At 43.7% G+C, this 19,959-nt stretch overlaps 1 protein-coding gene across 11 annotated transcripts in view; it reads left to right on the top strand.

Moving 5' to 3' along the window:
- The window catches only part of SLC25A28 (solute carrier family 25 member 28), a 48,646-nt gene that overhangs the window by 24,564 nt on the left and 4,123 nt on the right, over positions 1–19,959 (top strand). The window contains exons 1-2 of one of the 11 annotated variants that reach the window (XM_016919094.4): positions 13,742–14,084; positions 16,514–16,731. The exons of 3 other annotated variants lie outside the window; for them this stretch is intronic. Coding sequence is in view for 2 of the 8 variants with exons in the window: in XM_009459074.5 (XP_009457349.4) it covers positions 14,282–14,572 (291 nt within the window). In the remaining 6 variants the exon portion in view is untranslated. Of the gene's footprint in view, positions 1–11,805; positions 11,947–12,970; positions 14,085–14,176; positions 14,573–14,772; positions 14,891–16,513; positions 16,732–19,089; positions 19,149–19,959 lie in introns of those variants that run through there. 7 more of the 11 variants (XM_016919096.4, XM_063781049.1, XM_009459074.5 and 4 more) reach the window with 7 other exon arrangements.

Genomic DNA, 19,959 nt, shown 5'->3' with positions numbered 1-19,959 from the left:
TGACAATGTTGCCTAGGCAAGGATCCTTTTGTGATGAATCTCCCAGGTTTTCTTTGTGCTTCTTGTATTTGGATGTCTAGGTCTCTACCAAGGCCAGGAAAGTTTTCATCAATCATTTCCCCAAATATGTTTTCCAAACTTTTAGATTTCTCATCTTCCTCAGCAACACTGATTGTTCTTAGGTTTGGTCATTTAATAGAATCCCAGACTTCTTGGAGGTTTTGTTCATATTTTCTTAATCTTTTTTCTTTGTCTTTGTTTGATTGGGTTAATTCAAAGACCTTGTCTTTGAGTTCTGAATTTCTTTCTTCTACTTGTTCAATTCTATTGCTGAGACTTTCCAGAACATTTTACATTTCTATAAGTGTGTTCGATATTTCCTGAAATTTTTATTGCTTTTTTTTATGCTATCTATTTCCTCGAATATTTCTCCCTTCACTTCTTGTATCATTTTTTGGATTCCCTTGCACTGGGCTTCACCTTTCTCTGGTGCCTCCCTAAGTAGCTTAATAACTAACCTCCTGAATTCTTTTTCAGGTAAATCAGGGATTTCTTCTTGGTTTGGATCCATTGCTGGTGAGCTAGTGTGATTTTTTGAGGGTGTAAAAGAGCCTTGTTTTGTCATAGTACCAGACTTGGTTTTCTGGTTCCTTCCATTTGGGTAGGCTCTGCCAGAGGGAAGGTCTAGGGCTGAAGGCTGTTGTTCAAATTCTTTTGTCACACAGGGCATTCCCTTGATGTAGTACTCTCCCCCTTTCCTATGGATCTGGCTTTCTGTGAGCCAAGCTGCAATGATTTTTATCTCTTTTCTGGGTCTAGCTGCCCAGCAAGTCTACCCAGCCCCAGGCTGGTACTGGGAGTTATCACAGAGTCCTGTGATGTGAACTGTCTATTGGTCTCTCAGCCATGGATACCAGCACCTGTTCCAGTGGAGGTGGCAGAGGGGTGAAATGGACTCTGTGAGGATTCTTAGCTTTGGTGGTTTAGTGCTTTATTTTTGTGCTGGTTTGCCTCCTGCTGGGAGGTGGTGCTTTCCAGAGAGCATCAGCTGTGGTAGTATGGAGAAGAACCTGCGGCGAGTGGTGCCCTAGAACTCCCAAGTTTATGCCCTTTGTCTTCAGCTACTAGGGTGGATAGGGAAGGCTCATAGGTCTGCCTAGGCTTTTTTTTTTTTTTTCTTAAGACAGAGTCTCCCTCTGTCGCCCAGGCTGGAGTGCAATGGCATGCGATCTCAGTTCATTCTCCTGCCTCAGCTTCCCAAGTAGCTGTGATTACAGGCATGCACCAGCACACCCAGCTAATTTTTTGTATTTGTAGTAGACATGGGGTTTTGCCATGTTGGCCAGGCTGGTCTCGAACTCCTGACCTCAGGTGATCCACCTGCCTCAGCCTCCCAAAGTGCTGGGATTACAAATGTGAGCCACCGCGCCTGGCCTGCCTAGGCTTTTATATGCTAGTTTTGTAATGAGTAAGTTGTGAAGGCAAGAAAGGCTAAGTAATACAGAGAAAAGAGCTGGTTGATTAAAAGAAGGCAATGAAGAAATCAGCATTGGATAAGGCAGAAGACCAGGTATGAGTGTTGGGAATGTGCCTGTAATAAAAATGTAGTAAGAAATTGGAATAGGACCTGGAGAACAGCCAGGAAAATCACGCACACAGATAACTTGGGGATTCAAGGCTTATGGGGTTGAGGCCAACTTTTTTTTTTAAATGAAAATGTTGTGTCCATGTTTGCTGCCTTCATAACTGGCTAGTTACTTTGATAATGCATCCCATATGTATAAAGTATTCAGTACCACAGAGCACTAAAAATACATCACATCTACTTCCATAAACAACTCAAAATTTATCCCGTGCTGATAGCTTATCGTTTTTGTATGTCAAGGATGATAGACCCTTATGTTATTTGATAACATTCAAGGAAAGCTTTGTAATTCTAGCCGTTTCACTTAAGAATTTGGTCTACTATTTATGATACAAAGTCAATGCAACAACTAAGGTCACATATGACCTTGTCCCAAAGTAAGGATGTTATTGTAGGAAGAAAAGGAAGCTAATTTGTGAGATACCCAAAATTTGGTGCTGTAGTTTAGCAACAAGTTGATTGTCTAAACAAGCAAAAGTTCCTTGCTCACAGTTGACCTGAAAAAAAGAAGTAGAAAGAATAAAAGCAAAGGACAGTAACTATGATAATTTTGGTTTCTTGCTTAGGAGTTAGGTGATGTGATGCCATTGATTTCTATGATGGTGGATGGACAGATAGAAAGGAAAAAATAAGTAATCATTATAATAATAGTAATAATCCACATTTGTTGAGTTCTAACTATAGTATATAGTATGCCTGATACTAAACTAAACTAAGCATTTAGCATTCTTTTTGTAATTTAATCCTTAAACAATCCAGTGAAGTACAGTTGTCCCTCAGTATCCATGGGGGACTGGTTCTAGGACACACACCCACCCCCTGCCAGCCTCCACAGATACCAAAATCTGCAGATGCTCAAGTCACTAATGTAAAGTGGCATAGTATTTGCAAATAACCTACACACATCCTCTCAGCTACTTTAAATAATCTTTAGATTACTTATAATACCTAATACAATGTAAATGCTATGTAGTCATTATACTTTATTGCTTAAAAAATAACATACTGAGCGTGTTCAGTACAGATGCATTTTTTCCCATTATTTTCTCTCCCAGTTGGTTGAATCCACGAATGCAGAACCCATGGATACAGAGGGCATTCTATGCGGCCTATTAGAGTATTATTACTGCTTTACAGATGAGGAAAGTGAAGCTTAGGTCAAGTAAGGGAACTTCAGCTACCCTGGGCTACCCTTCCCATTCTCATTTTCTGGTGAGGAGTCATGACCAAAGCAAAGATGGGATGAGTCAAGAGATGAGGCTTTCTGTTTATACTTTTTAAAAATCATTTTTACTAACTCTGTTTTGTTAGTTTATTACCTTGATCTGGAGAAGCAGCAGACTGTGTATTTAAGAGTTTACACTCTGAAGTCAGGCAGATCAGAGCAAGGATTTCTGAGAAAGAAAAATAAATAAAAATTTAAAATAAGATATAATATAAAATTAAATAAAATAGACGAAGTCAGGAGACCAGTGTTTGAAAGCTGGTTTCACCACTAACCAGCTGTGTTACCTTGAGGAAGCTATGTTTCTTACAGCTCATTTCCTTATCTATAAAATATGAATAATAGCCCAGCTTCTAGGGTTGCTGCCCTCAATCTTTTTTCACAGAAACCAGTGACCTTTTCAAAATGCAAAATTGACCATGTTGCCCAACTTCAACTTAGAATTCCACAATGGAATCCCATTGTTCTTAAAATATAAACCAATCCCTTGAAACATGACTTTCAAAGCTTCTCAAGGACTGCTCCTTACTTACTTCCCAGGACTCAGACATGCTTCATCTGGCCTCACAAACACTGTTCTTGTCCTGTGACCACAGGACTCCTGCTATTATGTTTTCTTTGTCCAGAAAATTACTCCTTCCCTTACTCCTTCCACTACCTCCCTTACTCCTTCCACTACCCCTCCATCTGATGTAACCTAATTAACTCTTCTTATCTTTAAAATATTACTTCAAATGTCATTTCCCTTGTGTGACATAACCCCCTAGGCTAAGTTAGGTCCCCTTAACATATGATTTTAGTATATCATGTGCCTTTCCTTCACCTCACACATCCCAGTTGTAATTTTACATTCATGAATCTTTGGTTAATGCCTGTCTTCCCCAGAAGACTTTAAGCTCCACCAGAGAAGAGACCATGCGTGGATTTATGCATCTTTTATCCCTAGGACTTCGTTTAAGGCCTGGCACATATTGAGAGAATAAATGAATTGGCTAGCACTATTAAGCTTTGCTGCCCCCTGCTGAGTCATGGCTTTTAGCCTATTAAACTAGCACCAATTGGATGTTCAGAACTAGTGTGGTGATATCATAGCAATATTTTTCAAAATGTGGTCCAGGGACCACCTGTGTCAGAATGACCTGCTTATAAAATGCAGATTCTCATGCCTCACTCTGAAGATGATTTTTAGGCCTATGTTAGGGTCAAAAAGTTTGCATGGGCCAGGCATGGTGGCTCATGCCTGTAATCCCAGCACTTTGGGAGGCTTAGGTGGGTGGATCGCTTGAGGTCAGGAGTTCGAGACCAGCCTCGCCAACGTGGTGAAACCCCGTGTCTACCAAAAATATTTTTAAAAAATTTGCCGGGGGTGGTGGTGCGCATCGTTAATCCCAGCTACTCAGGAGGCAGAGGCAGGAGAATTGCTTGAACCCAGGAGGCAGAGTTTGAGTGAGCTGAGATCTGTACCACCGCACTCCAGCCAGGGGTATAGAATGGGACTCCGTCTCAAAAAGAAAAGAAAAAGTTTGCATCCAAGCTCCCCTGGATGATTTGAGAGCCACTGGTATGAAAGGAAGGAAAGAAAGGAAAGAAGTGGAAGAAACTGCTTTACAGTCTCACTACCCTTTTTTTCCCTCTTCTTTTTTGAGATGGGGGTTTCCCTATGGTGCCCAGGCTGGTCTTGAACTCCTAGGCTCAAGCGATCCACCCACCTTGGCCTCCCAAAGGGTTGGGATTACAGGCGTGAGCCACTGTGCCTGGCCAAATTAACCATTTTAAAGTGGACTATTCAGTGGCATTTAGTACATTCACAATGTTGTACAACCACTACATCTACCTAGTTCTGACTCATTTCATCACCCTGATAGGAAACCCCATCCCCATTAAGCAGTTACTCTCATTCTCCCCTGCCTGCTGCATCTGGTAACCACCAATCTGTGTTCTGTCTCTATAGAGCTATCTATTCTGGATATTTCATATAAGTGGAATAATATGTGACCTTTTGCATTTGGCTTCTTTCAAGATTCATTCACATTATAGCATGTATCAGTTCTTTGTTTCTTTCTATGGTTGAATTATATTCATTGCATGTATACACAATCTGTTTATCCATTATTTGTCTGATGGACATTTGGACTGTTTCCACCTTTTGCCTAGTGTGAAAAGTGCTGCTGTGAACATGCACGTACTTGCTTGAGTACCTGTGTTCCATTCTTTTGGAAATTGTCTTAGTCTTGTGTTGCTATAAAGGAATACCTGAGGTTGGGTAATTTATAAAGAAAAGAGGTTTTTTGGCTCATGGTTGTGCAGGTTATACAAGAAGCAGGGAACCAGCATCTCCCCAGCTTCTGGGGAGGGCCTCAGGCTGCTTCTGCAGAGATAATATGACAAGAGATGAGGCAAGGGGCATGGGGCAGGAGGTGCCAGGCTCTTTTTAACAACCAACTCTCACTGAAACTAATAGAATGAGAACTCACTCACCTGTCCCCCACAGAGGGCATTAATCTATTCATGAGGGATCTATTCCCATGACTCAAATACCTCCCAGTAGGCCCACCTGGAACACTGGAGATCAAATTTCATCATGAGATTTGGAGGGGACAGACATCCAAATTATAGCAGTCATATACCTAGGAGTGGAATTGCTGGGTCATATAGTAATTCTATGTTTAACTTTTTGAGGAACTGCCAAACTGTTTTCCATAGTGGCTGAATGATTTTACATTCTCACCAGCAATGTATGAGGGTTCCAATTTCCTCAGTGGTTGTTATTTTCTTGCTAATGGTTGTTATTTTCAACAATGATTGTGGTGGGGTTTTTTGTTTTGTTTTTGAGTCAGAATTTTGCTCTTTTTGCCCAGGCTAGAGTGCAATGGCGTGATCTCGGCTCACTGCAACCTCTGCCTCCCGGGTTCAAACGATTCTTCTGCCTCAGCCTCCTGAGTAGCTGGGATTACAGGCATGTGCCACCACACCCGGCTAATTAATTTTTAGTAGGGACAGGGTTTCTCCATGTTGGTCAGGCTGGTCTTGAACTCCTGACCTCAGGTGATCCGCCCACCTTAGCCTCCCAAAGTGCTGGGATTGTAGGCGTGAGCCACTGCAACCGCCCAATGATTGTGTTTTTTCTTATAGCCATCTGCATAGGTATGAAGTGGCATAGCCAATAATCTTTTGACAAAGGAAAATGAAAACGTTTTTACTGCAAGCCTGAATAAACATTCAAGAAAATATAAAAGACAAATTTGTTTTTGACATATTTTCCTTTTACTTGATGGCATAATGTTGATCTGTGAAAACATGTAAACATGTACTTTCCCCATACTTCTCCTAGAAGTAATGCAAAATATAAAATTGACACTCAAGTCGAGACATGAGTAAATGAGGAGTATTACTCAGCTTTTTCTTGTTTCTGACCAGAGAGGGATCATTGCCCTTTATTACTTCCCAGCATAAAAATAAAAATTGTAAGTCTTACATATCATAGTCCCAAGAGAGATAGGCCACAAACCTTGCCATAAATGTGCCACTTAAATGAAATAAGGCTCTCTCACCTTTAATATTTAATTATGCTCTCTTTACTTTGCTCTCAGGAGAATCTCCCTCCAGAAGCAATGTATTCTTTGATAATAGTCAGAGATTGGTATCGGTGATGTAAATCAAAAACTCACTGCTCTGTTCTCACTTATTTGTGGGATCAAAAATCAAAACAATTGAACTCATGGACATAGAGAGTAGAAGGATGGTTACCAGAGGCTGGGAAGGGTGGCGGGGAACTTGCGGGAGGTGGGTAAGAATTGTTAATAGGTCCAAAAAAGAATTGAAAGAATGAATAAGACCTACTATTTGATACCAAAACAGGGTGACTATAGTTAATAATAACTTAATTGTACATTTTAAAATAACTTAAAAGTGGGCAGGGTACGGTAGCTCATGCCTGTAATCCCATCACTTTGGGAGGCTGAAGTGGGAGATCACTTGAGCTCAGGAGTTTGAGACTAGTCTGGGCAACATAATGAGACCTTGTCTCTACTAAAATTCAAAAAAATTAGCCGGATGTATTAGTGCATAACTATAGTCCCAGCTACTTGGGGGACAGAAGCAGGAGGATCGCTTGAGCCAGGGGGGTTGAAGTGCAGTGAGCCATGATCACGCTACTGCACTCTAGCCTGGGTGACGGAGCAGTATCTTGTCTCAAAAAAAAAAAAAAAAAACAAAAAAAAACAAGATGAATAAATAAACAAATACATAAATAAAGAGTGTAATTGGATTGTTTATAGCTCAAAGGATAAATGCTTGAGGGGATGGATACCCCATTCTCCATGATGTGATTATTTCACATTGCAGGCCTATATTAAAACATCTCACATACCCTATAAATATACACCTACTATGTATCAAAAAAACCACTTTTTTTAATTTTTATTTTGAGATTGTCTCGGTCTGTTGCCTAGGCTGGAGTGCGGTGGCATGATCTTGGCTCACTGCAACCTCTGCCTCCCTGGTTCAAGCCATTCTCATGTCTCAGCCTCCCAAGTAGCTGGGATTACAGGCATGCACCACCATGCCCGGCTAATTTTTGCATTTTTAGTACAGACAGTGTTTCACTATGTTGGCCAGGCTGGTCTCGAACTCCTGACCTTAAGTGATCTGCCTGCTGTGGCCTCCCAAAGTGCTGGGAGGTGTGAGCCACCCTATCTGGCCATAAAATTAATTATTTTTTTTTAAAAAATACAAAGGGCAGGGTTAAAGAATGAAAGTGACTCATCAGACAGACAAAAGTGGAATAAGGAATCTGGGGAAGAAGGACTAACGGTGGGATAGAAAACTGCCCTCTACTTATATTTTCCTCAATAAATGAGAATTACAAATTAAAAAAAAAAAACACTGCTCCACTGTACCATATTTATGTACACGGAATATCCCACATGGGCTGAAATATCCATTCTTAAAGCCATGTTTTGCCCTTAACAGGAATATATGTGAGTCAGGGAAAGACATGAAGTCTACTGTTATATCTTGATTGAAGGCTTTGCCAGCACAAGGATTGTTTGACAACCTGGGTGTTTTTATGCACTCAGCGAATAACTGATAATAAGATGAGAAGTGAGTCAGGTCACACTTTTCTTTTGTAAGATAAAAGGACAGATTGAGAAAGGGGAGAGAGGAAAGAAGAATTGTTTCAACGGCTTTTTCAGGAAGAGGAATTTTAGGAAAGAATTAATCCAGATGAGGAGTAGCAAATTAATTCCCTTGAAACAATGTTTCCTAAATAACTCTTGGAAAGTCTTCCTGTACACAGTCTCCAGTTTGAAAACTAATGAGATAAATAATGATATCTCCTGATCCTTTCAGTCCTCACTGCTTACCCCATCTCTGAATTCCTGTAGCTCTTATGTTCTGTTTCTTCACCATTTAGGAATCAGTTTCTTTTTAAGTGACTGTAAGGTTAGCAGTCTTATTTTCATGTGTGGCTGCTGGAATCAATCTCATTTTATACTACACTCATATCACATGCCCAGGTATGATGGCAGTTCAGAGAAGGGGGTAGTGTAAGCTGGACGCAGCAGTAGGACCTGTTTTGAACCTTCAATAATGAGAAATTTGATAAGAACAAAGGGGGAAATGCATTCTAAGGAAGAGCAGCTTCTCTAGGATATAAATTCACCTGCTGTAACAAAGATTCCCATTAACAGCAATTGCTTAACAAGCTTTCTCATGTCTGAGCACAAGTGGTCTGAGGTGATAGGATGCCTCATGGTGTTAAGGACACAGGTTTCTTCTAACTTTTGCTCTGCCACCAGCTAAAGTATAGGCCTTGTCCTCACGGCCAAAAATAATTATCTTCTGGGTCTGTGTTCTGACGAGAAGGGAGAAAATGAGCAAGAGGAGAACATATCCTTTTCTTTTAAGGGTACAACCCAGGTGTTTCAAACATCACTTTCCCTCACATCCCACTAAGTAGAACTTAGTCACACCTCCAATGTTGATTGCCAGGGAAGCTGGGGAAAAATATATGGGCTTTAGCTGGGAAGCCACATGCCCAAATTGAAACTTGAGGTTTCTATTACTAAAGAAAAAAAATGAGTGGTCTCATAGAGAGATGTAGAAAATTACAAGATAGAAGGGAGAATGTGAAAAAACAATTGTACTGGGAATGAGAGGTGAAGCCAGCTGGGCTTCTGGGTCAGGTGGGGACTTGGAGAACTTTTCTGTCTAGCTAGAGGATTGTAAACACAACAATCTGCGCTCTGTGTCTAGCTAAAGGATTGTAAACACACCAATCAGCACTCTGTAAAATGGACCAATCAATGCTCTGTAAAATGGACCAATCAGCAGGATGTGGGGGAACAGGGCCAAATAAGGGAATAAAAGCTGGCCACCCTAGCCAGCAGCAGCAACCTGCTCAGGTCCCCTTCCGTGCTGTGGAAGCTTTGTTCTTTCACTCTTCAGAATAAATCTTGCTGCTGCTCACTCTTTGGGTCGGCAATATCTTTATGAGCTATAACACCCACCGCAAGGGTCTGCGGCTTCATTCCTGAAGTCAGCGAGACCACGAATCCACTGGGAGGAACAAACAACTCCGGACACGCCACCTTTAAGGCTGTAACACTCACTGCAAAGGTCTGCGGCTTCAATCATGAAGTCAGCGAGACCACGAACCCACTGGAAGGAAGAAACTCTGGATACATCTGAACATCTGAAGGAACAAACTCCAGACACACCATCTTTAAGAACTGTAACACTCACCGCGAGTGTCCGCGGCTTCATTCTTGAAGTCAGCAAGACCAAGAATCCACCAGAAGGAATAAATTCCAGACACTGGAATACAAGAAAACATGACTATAGTACCTGAGGAGTTGCAGGTGCAGGAAACTGTTGAGGGTTTGAGAAGAATATCACCAATAAAGTTCCTTGCCTACTTTTTTTTCTTTGAGATAGGGTCTCACTCTATCACCCAGACTGGAGTGCAGTGGCCCAATCTTGGCTCACTGCAACCTCTGCATCCCGGGTTCAAGTGATTCTCCCACCTCAGCCTACTGAGTAGCTGGGATTACAGGCACACGCCACCACGCCTGGCTAATTTTTGTATTTTTAGTAGAGACGGGGTTTCACCATGTTGGCCAGACTGATCTCAAACTCCTGACCTCAAGTGATCTACCTGCCTCGGTCTCCCAAAGTGCTGGGATTACAAGCATGAGCCACCGTGCCTGGCCTGCTTACTTTTATAATTTTTTAGGCAGGTTTAGTGCTGGTGAGATGTACGACAGTGTGTATGGGTTTGTGTGCAGGTTAGGTGCTTACTATTCAAAGTGTGGTCCAAGGTCTAGCAGCATCAGCATCACTTGAGAGCTTGTCAAAAATGCAGAATCTAGGTGGGCGTGGTGGCTCACACCTGTAATCTCAGCACTTTGGGAAGCGGAGTCAAGAGGATTGCTTGAGCCTAGGAGTTCTAAGACCATTTTGGGTAAGATAGCAAGACCCTGTCTCTACAAAAGAAAGAGAGAGAGAGAAAGAAAAAGAAAGAAAAAAGAAAGAAGAAAGAAAAAGAAAGAAAGAAAGAAAGAAGGAAGAAAAAAAGGAAGGAAGGAGAAAGGAAGAAAGAAAGAAGAAAAAGAAGACAGGAAGGAAGGAAAAAAGGAAGGAAGGAGAAAGGAAGAAAGAAAGAGAAGGAAGGAAGGGAGGGAGGAGGGAGGGAGAGAGGGAAGGAAGAATCTTAGGCCCCAACCAGACCTACAGAACTGCAATCTGCATTTTAACAAATTCTTCAGGTAACATCATTTATCATCACATTAAAGTCTCAGAAGTACTGGGCTAGTTTATGCTATGGTGTGGAATAATCCTAAAAGCTCTGTGTCTTGAAACAACTAAGATTTATTTCTCACTGATGCTGAAGTCTGTCTGGGAGCAAGCAGGTAGCAAGTAGGGAACTCTGCTTCATGTCATTCTCACCAGGGCCCCAGGCTGACAGAGTCTCCACCATTTGAACAATCACTAGTCATGTGGCAGAGGAGGAAATGTGTGACTCTTGTGCTTCCCTCGTATTTCACTGGCCAAAGCAAATCCCAGGGCCATGCCTGTCTTCAAGGAGGTGGAAAAAACATCCTACTGTGTACCTGGAAGGAGGAGAATCAAAATACTGCTGAAGCTAGGGGATCCTCGAGGCAGGCAGGCCTTTCAAGGGGTTATGACAATACAGATGTAATCAGATTCAGGGAAAGTATATCAATATGAAGGAAAAGGAGAGCATAAACAGAAGAAACAGTTCAGAATGATGATGATTCTGAATGGGCAGTCAAGGAAGACTCCAGCTTTAGAGTCTCATCTATTGGGCAAATAGTGAAGACTTTCATGGAAAACAAACATTTTGGAGGAATGGGTTGGGGTGGGGAGTGGAAAGGCTGAGCTTGGAATGGACACGCTGAGTCAGAAATCAAGGTGGATATTCACCCCTTGTTTATCTTTCCAACTTCGTGTTGTATCCCCTCCCCACTCACTCACCATGCTCCAGCCACACTGGCCTTCTTTCTGTTCCTCATGCACCAACCTTGTTCTCACCTTAGGGTTGTCGTACCTACTGTTCCTTCTGCTGGCATGCCCTTCTCCAAGTCTGTCATGACTGGCTCCTGCCTATCATTCAGAACTCACCATACATGTCGTCTCCTCAGAAAGGCCCTCCTTGGCCATACAAATGTAGCCACCCAGTCACACTATATCATACCACCCTATTTCAAAGATCAGCATAGCATCCAGAGCTGACATTTTTTGTGTGTATTTTTCTCTGTCCCACCTCCCCACCCTCATCATTAAAAAGCTCCATGAGAACATGGACTATGTCTGTCCTGTATCCCCAGCTTCAAGTACACAGTTGGTACACAATAAACATTACTGAATGTTCCCATGGAAATTTCAGTTAAAAGTATGCAATAAGGGAAATAAAGATAGGGTTCCAATGAGGACAACTGGTTTGGAATGGCAAAGTTCTCTAAGGTATTAAAGATGACCAAGAAGCATTAAACGTTTAGGGATGTTCCACTTCAATGGCTAGAGAAGTGTAAGCGACTGAGATGTCTAAAAGGTAGAGTGGTTTCTGAAGCTAGTAAAAAGTGCCAATGTGGTGTGGCGGCAAGTGTTATCTCTGTTAAGAAAAACGGGAATAGGAAAAAGACCGATGGATTTGGAAAGGTCATTTATGACCAATGAATAAAAGAGTAAAAAATGTAAAGAGCTTAAGGAGAGAAAGGACATAGAGGTGGATAGGTCATTAGTGGAGTAATCTGGCAGTAAAGGGAATTAGTACTCTAGCAGGATTGAATGGGTTTCTGTGAGACCTATTCATTTCTCAAGCTAAATATGCTAGAGAAAAGGAGAGACTGAACATGCTGTGGGGGAGAAGTTCCTTTTAAAAAAATTTTTTTGAGACAAAGTCTTGCTTTGTCACCCAGGCTGGAGTGTAGTGGCATGAACACGGCTCACTGCAGCTTCGACCTCCCTGGCGCAAGCAATCCTCCCCCAAGTAGCTGAGACTACAGGTGCACACCACCATACCCAGCTAATTTTTGAATTTTTGTACTTTTTTGTATTTATTATTTTGTAGAGACGGGGTTTTGCCATGTTGTCCAGGCTGGTCTCGAACTCCTGAGCTCAATCAATCGTCCCACCTCGGCCTTCACAGTGTTGGGGTTACAGGCATGAGCCACTGCGCCGGCCAGGGAGAGGTTAACCAGGTTAATGGACCCCTAGGGTGTCCACATGGCACCTTCAGGGACTCTGAAACGCAGAAATGATATGCAAAATTTTGCGTGCACACAGGGGATGGGAGGTGCAAGTAGGAGAAGAGAATTCGTAGCTTTATTATTTTCCAAACGGTCGCGACCTAAAGGTTAATAACAACTGCTGAAGAGAGTAGAAAAAGTTTTTAAAAAGGAAGCCCAGAGAAGGGCTAAACTTTAGAAAGAAAAAAGGAAAACATCTTTCCTGTCCAAGGAAAACCTATAAACAGATGGAGAAGTCCACAGTTGCATCATCTGGGTAAAACAGAGAAGACAGAGCTGGAAACCGCGGACAGCTTGTGCCAACACGCTCGGGGAAGGCAAACGGAAGAAGACGCCCGTGCTCCCTAGCGCAGGAGGTCCTAAGGCCGGGAATCGCTGGCCTTGCCTCTCAGGACCCGGGCTGACCCGAGGGAGGGAGAAGCCCTCATCGCCAGGCGGGGGACCCATCAGCGCGCCGGCTCAGGGACAAAATACTGATGCTTCAGACTCGGCCAGGCCGTGCGTCCGAGCTTCCCCACAGCCGCCGCACTTCCCTGCTGCCTTTGGGATGCGGCCTCCAGCCCCGCCTCGCCACCGGCCGTCAACTGTGAATCATCCCGCCCATTTCGACATCTTCCTCCCCCGCCTTCGGCTCTTGGCCTGGCGCAGAGCCCAGTGACAGCCGGGGCCCGGGGAACCTCATTCATTCAACACTTGTTGGGTTTACTGTGCGAATGTGGATGCGAGGCTCAGTGCCGGGCGCTGGGGCCTGAGGAGCACCGGGTCCGGCCAGAGGGCCCAATACTCCAGACCCGACCAGAGTCTAGCGGGCCGCCGCGGTCCCCCCCGGAGGTGAGGCGGTTCCCAGCCCGCATGTCGCAACGGCTTCCCGGACAGGCTGCGGGTCGCGCCAGCCAGGGGATGACCGGCCCAGGCCGGCCCCGCCTCACGCCCGCGACGAGATCCCGCGGGAACACGGCTCTCCGGGGCCAGGGCCGCCTGCTCTCCAGCCACGCGTCTCAGAATTTGAGGAGCGCACTGGAGCGCGGGTCGTAACGGCGCCCGTCAGCAGTTTGACGTTGAAGGCCTGTCGCCGCCCCGCCCCCGACGCGATCCCGCGCACAGGGACCGCAGCTCTGCAGGCGCTAGTGAGGGGCCCGAAGTCGGCCCCTAGAGTCCCTGGGCGCGTCGCTCTTTCTGTAGCCAATCGGGGACCGACGTGGTGCGGGCCAATGGCCGCGGTCAAAGTATCAAGAGTGGTTGAGCCTATCAAAGTTCAGCCTTAAGTTTCTCCCGCCCTTCTAAAAGTCAGAGGCGGGTTGATCGCACATGTCGGCCAATCAGTGACCAATAAACAAGAAGCTTCTAAGATCAAAGGGGAAAAGGTGGGATGTAGGCGCTAGCAACGCCTCAGGGCGGAGGAATGACAGGCGACTTCGCTAATACTACCGGCTGATTTTTCGTACGTAAGGAAAGGGGTGGGTCTAACTTGGCGTCTCCACCAATGGTTGCTTGGGGGGCGTGTCCGCGGGGCCAAGCGGGAGCCGGAGGCCCCGGGCTCTCTGGGCCGCGCCTGAGGCGGACACTACGGGGCCGGGGGGTGGCGGCGGCAGTGGTGGCAGCGGCGGCGGGGGTGGGCGCCGCAGCTGGCCCGGGTGGATGGAGTTGGAGGGGCGGGGTGCTGGCGGTGTGGCGGGGGGGCCGGCGGCAGGGCCCGGGCGGAGCCCCGGGGAGTCGGCGCTGCTGGACGGGTGGCTGCAGCGGGGCGTGGGCCGGGGGGCCGGCGGCGGGGAGGCCGGGGCCTGCAGGCCCCCGGTACGACAAGATCCGGACTCCGGCCCGGACTACGAGGCGCTGCCGGCTGGAGCCACTGTCACCACGCACATGGTGGCAGGCGCCGTGGCAGGGATCCTGGAGCACTGCGTGATGTACCCCATCGACTGCGTCAAGGTGAGACCTGCACCCGGCTTCGAACCCGACCTGGGGCTGACCCGACCCCTGGGTCTTGTCCGGAGCCAGGATCCCGGCTGAGAGCCGGAGCCGACATGGGTTCCTTCCTGGCTCCTGCCACTACCACATGATTCGAACCGACACTCCATTCAAGCAAGGTCCCAGCTGGGAGTTGATCCCAGTCAGGAACCAGGACCTATTTCTAACCGTCAGTGAAATCTGAATCGGGACTCAGGATCGAAAATCTGTCAGCCAAAGCCCTGGACCCCACCTGGGACTAAACAGGAATAGGGTGGGATGGGGTATCCCGAAGCTCAGGTAAGTGCTACTAACTCGATTAAGGTGAAGCCAACTGGCGTGAACCAGACCCTGAAATGGATCTAACGGCTTGAGATGTTTTCTGGGCTAGTGCTTTTACAAACTCCTTACTGTATCTTCCCTTACTGACGGGGCAGGAACCCGAATCTGGGATCTCTCAGCTAGATAAAGGACTTACATGTTAAATCTTAACACATGAGTGATTGGAAATCATTGTGCAGTGAGAATGCAGAATTCCAGACTGGAAGTAATGTGGGAAAGATCGTATTCAGGAATAGGTTTCAGTTTCTCTGTGAAGCAAGCATGATACCCCACCTATTTCCTGAACATGAAAATTGAGCTGGGATTAGGACTGTATGTTCAGGGAGCACATCAGCCTCCAAACAAGAGAGATGAAACTGATAGCATATTTCTTTGGCCACCTGAAGTTGGCAAAAAGGGAGAAGTTGCCTAGAAAGGAAGTGTGACGGTATTAGAAAGTAGATGTAAGTATGAAGAAAATGGAATGAGATCAACAAGAGGACACGATTCTTGTGAAAGTAAAACTAATTGCATTCACAACCAAGCAGGATGATTTATGTGTACTGAAGTCAGGTCCTTCTGAAGAAAGCTGGGTGAAGAAAGAAACAGATTATTGTTCTTTACAGTTCTTATTCTTGTACATTAGTAAAGGTGCCAGCCATTAAAGGCGAGGACTGAATTGAGGGAGAGGTAAACTAGAGGGGACTGTTGATATGACAAAGACCGATGCCTCCTTTACATGTGAAGGGTAATAGTCAAACAGTGACCTGGCAGCTTTTTGATGTATGTTTTCTCTTCAAATCAGGAAAGTGTTATGTATTCAAAAGGAGGAGAGAATCAACTTGGGAAAGGCAAAGTAGATCCCTTTTACTTCCCTTTGGTTCCAGTACTGTTTCATGTTTTCATTAGAATGTGGATAAGGAAATGAGGGGAGCGCTCATTAAGCTTTGTGAATGACAGCAAACTGGCAGGAGTATTTTAACACAAGGTAACTCCTAACAAGGGCCATATCCATTGAAAACGGGGTAAATGCACTTGACTAAAATGGACATTAGAATGTTAAATGCCCTTGTCAATTGGGAGGAATAGAAATAAACAGTAAAATCCATGAGAGAGAAGTAACAACATTGAAATGTAAAACAAGTAAGTACAAATAAAAAAGATGCACACATTATATGTATAGACTCTAGGTTGAATGACTTGTGAGTTAATAATGCCGTATATCCAAAAGTTAATATAATCTAGCTGCAGAGTAACCTCCCTAGACTTAGACTGTGAGTAGAGTGCAGGGTTTAGGATGCTGTTTTTCTGGATGAGTATTGAATGGAAAACAGATCAATGAAAACAGTGAAAATTATTTAATGGCTTGAAAAATACAGTGTAATAATTTGTCTTAGAAATATTACTGTAACTTATCAATTTAACCACTGTTCCATTATAACAGAACGGGAGGTTATCTCCTTACTCCATATATTTACATAGTGCTATTGTTGCTATAAACATTTTATAAATCCCTGTTAAAAATGCTTCTAGAATATTTGGGTGCATGTCCTTAAGGGAGGCAAATCTTTGCCCTGTGACAAGATGGAATTGATTTTGCAGGAACAAAGACTATTCAGAATCAAATATGGTGAATAAAGTGGGAGGTCAAAATGGGTAATACTGCTTGGCGTCAAAATAAGGTGGGACTGGAAAGCAAGGAGACTGCTTTACTTCTGAGGCCTATAAACCCGTTGAGGAAACACCTCTGAAAGAGAAGTTCCAGAAAGGTTTTGCATAACCACAGCATTGCTGGAATAAGTCAATTGTAGCCTTCCAAGGTAACTATTTTGAAGAACAGTTCTTACTCATTTACATAAACTTTGGAATTTTTGGTTTTTAAAAATTAGTCATACAACATAGCAGTTATGCCTGAAAGCCCTCCATTAAGGAAATAATGATTTGAGAAAAAAATACTCAGGAGTTGTCAACAATACGAAAGCTTATTTTAGAAGGCTCATTTTCACTTGCACTTAATGCTGGGATTTAAATGACTTAGAGGGAAGAACTAGGTGAGGCCAGTATGATTTAGTGTCAGTGAGTATGTTAAACACTTTTGTGCAGGCATGAAAGTAAAATTCAAATCTCTTCCTTCAGAAAAGACTTCCCAGTTTGTTTGTCCCCAGCAGCTATCCTTCTTCTTTTAATAAGTGGATGGTGGGGAGGAAAAGCAGCCCAGTCTTTAAGACTGGAGGCAGATATCCATGTTGTTGGAGCCTAAAGGGCAACCACAATGTTTGCAAATGAAAGCTGACATTGCCTTTTGGCATGCAGGCCTGTCCATCCTCAGCTACTTATCAGGGTCAAGTTGACTTTAAATATCCTTGAGAGGGACCATGAGAAGTCAGTGTAGCCTTGCTGGATCATGGTTATTCAACCAGCTATTTCCATGGCTATAATGGAGAGGCTTGGGAGCCCAGATAAATCCCAGTTTCCTTTTCTGGGCCTCAAAGGCAAGCGCCAGACTTTATCTATGGGGACATTCTGCAACCCAAAACAGTCAGAACCCTTCTCAAAATCCTCTGGCTAAGTACCCACCTATCATCAAGCTGCTGTTGTTGGCTCTGAAGTGGTAAAGCAAATATCCACTTATATAATAAAGAGGGGAAGAGCAGAGGGAGATAAATCTCCAATTTCCAGATGTAAATGGTATCTATACATATTCACCTGTGAAAGATTAGGAAATGGAAACATTAGCTTATTTGATTTTCTTGCATCTAGTAATAAGTATTCAGTGATCTTGTGTGCCAAGCACTATCTGAAGTACCTTACATACATTTATTCATTTAATCTGTGAAGCAACTTCATGAAGTAGAAACCATTTTCATTATTTTACAGTTGAAAGGAGGCTTAGGGAACAGTTATATAACTTGTCCAAGGTCACACAGTTTAAGTAGCACAGTTATGATTTGAACTCAGTGTATCAGACTCTCAAGCCTTCCATATAGCTTCCCAAAAGCAGATTACAAGAACCAGGCAAGGCACAGAATTTCACAGTAAAGCTTGTCCCTGAACATATGACCTTCAGATTAATAGTGGGACATGTAAATCATTATAGCCACAGAGAAACTTTAAAAGGAAAACAAAAAATACAAAATTAACCCTGATTTATTGGTGGCTAAGGACAGTTAGTTGCCCACGTATATTTGTGACTTATACAGGAGGCAATGCTACCATGATCTGTAAATTCTTAGATATGAACAAATATAGAATCATTTTGAATACAATAAAAATCTTTGTATTTCTAGCATCTTATAAATTACCAATGGCTTTTACATATCTTATCTCTTTTAATCCCCACAACAGCCCTATGAGCCAGTCATTCTTGGCCTCATGTTATAGATGACAATTTTGAAGCTTAAAGAGGTTAAGTGACATACCCAAGATCACACAACTAGCAAAGCTGAGGCTCAGACTCAGGCTTTTTGACTCAAATGTGGCTTGTCTTTTACCAAACCACTTACCTCTCTACTGGGTTGTTTGGCTTTTCTCCAAAGCCAGGTAGAGGTTTTTCAGAAATTCTTACTTAGATATTTCATCTTTCTGTAAAAGGCAGATTTATTGGCCCACAAATTTGGGGAGCCATGTTCATTTTTATATTTGGCATAGCTTATGCCCAGGTCCTCTCCATAAGGGTGTATTTTTATCGAGTTAGAATTGTTGAGTTAGATTTAGATGTGTATATAGAATGTTCAAAGTAGCTTCCCACAGTCCGGTTTTCTCTTGGGGGTGAGGAGTTCCAGGCCTCCGAAGCCAAACCGTTCAGAATTGGTAGCCAAATACACCATTGACTGCAGCAGAGCAATGCAATTGCTGAACATTCCCCCTATACAAGATCAGTTTTGAATAAATGCATGGAAACACGATAAGCTAAGAGGCTCAATTTATCTTTGCTTATTAGTAGCTCTAGCCAGCATATGACCCGTAGTCTCTATGAACAACTCTTCTGATGGATTTTATTTGCCTTGTGTGATGTGAAAGATGAGTAAACAAACCCTTTATTGGAAATACATGAGGTTTTGTGGGGGGAAGTAGGAAAGAATGTGTCAAATTGTGATAAGTGATACTGTGTAGAGTATTTCTGATTGAACATCCAGTAACTAACCTTTTAAGCTTCCGGTTTTTTGTTGGTAGCAGGCAGGAGAAAATAACCAGAGGAATGTGGATTGCTTGCAGCTAACCGGGACCTGTTCATCTGGTTAGTTTCTTTTCTCCCATGCTCTTGAGGAAAGGTATTACTCTTGGATTCCAGTTGGCCAAGAGGAAGGTTCAAGCTTTTTTTTTTTTTTTTTTTTTGAGATGGAGTTTTGCTCTTGTTGCCCAGGCTGCCGTGCAGTGGCTCAAACCAGCGAAGGCTCACTACAACCTCCGCCTCACAGGTTCAAGCGATTCTCCTGCCTCCTGAGTAGCTGGGATTACAGGTGCACACCACCATGCCCGGCTAATTTTTTTGTATTTTTAATAGAGACGGGGTTTCACCATGTTGGCTAGGCTGGTCTCGAACTCCTGACCTCAGGTGATCTGCTCGCCTTGGCCTCTCAAAGTGCTGGGATTACAGACGTGAGCCACCGTGCCTGGCCGAAGGTTCAAGCTTTTAAATCCAAATAGAATCTAGTGATTAGATTGATGCAGAAATTTAAACTGCACTTGGGCATCACTTGCTTCCATTGGCTCACCAGTGATTGTAGCTGATACAGTTATGTGACAAAAGATTCATTCATTTAGCAAACAAATCAGAAGTGCTTATTGTGTGTCAGGCACCAGACATTGATTTTTCTTTTTAGACATTGATTTTATATTAACTATTAGTTTCCATGTTACTTTACCTTGAATTGGGTCAGTAGATGAGAAATTTTCCTGGGGAGACACACTCTTCAGAAAAGGTCTAATTTAGGGAGGTGTTTTGAATAAGATTAATTTCCCAAATTTCAACAAAACTTTGTCCAGGAACATCATACAAAGTGTCCACCCTACGCTTTTATTCCAATCATCAAATCCTTTAGAGAGAT

The sequence above is a fragment of the Pan troglodytes genome, chromosome 8 (assembly GCF_028858775.2).
Source record: "Pan troglodytes isolate AG18354 chromosome 8, NHGRI_mPanTro3-v2.0_pri, whole genome shotgun sequence".
Lineage (NCBI taxonomy): Eukaryota > Metazoa > Chordata > Mammalia > Primates > Hominidae > Pan > Pan troglodytes.
The sequence above is the reverse complement of the archived record's forward strand: the minus strand, read 5'-3'. Positions and strand labels throughout refer to the sequence as shown.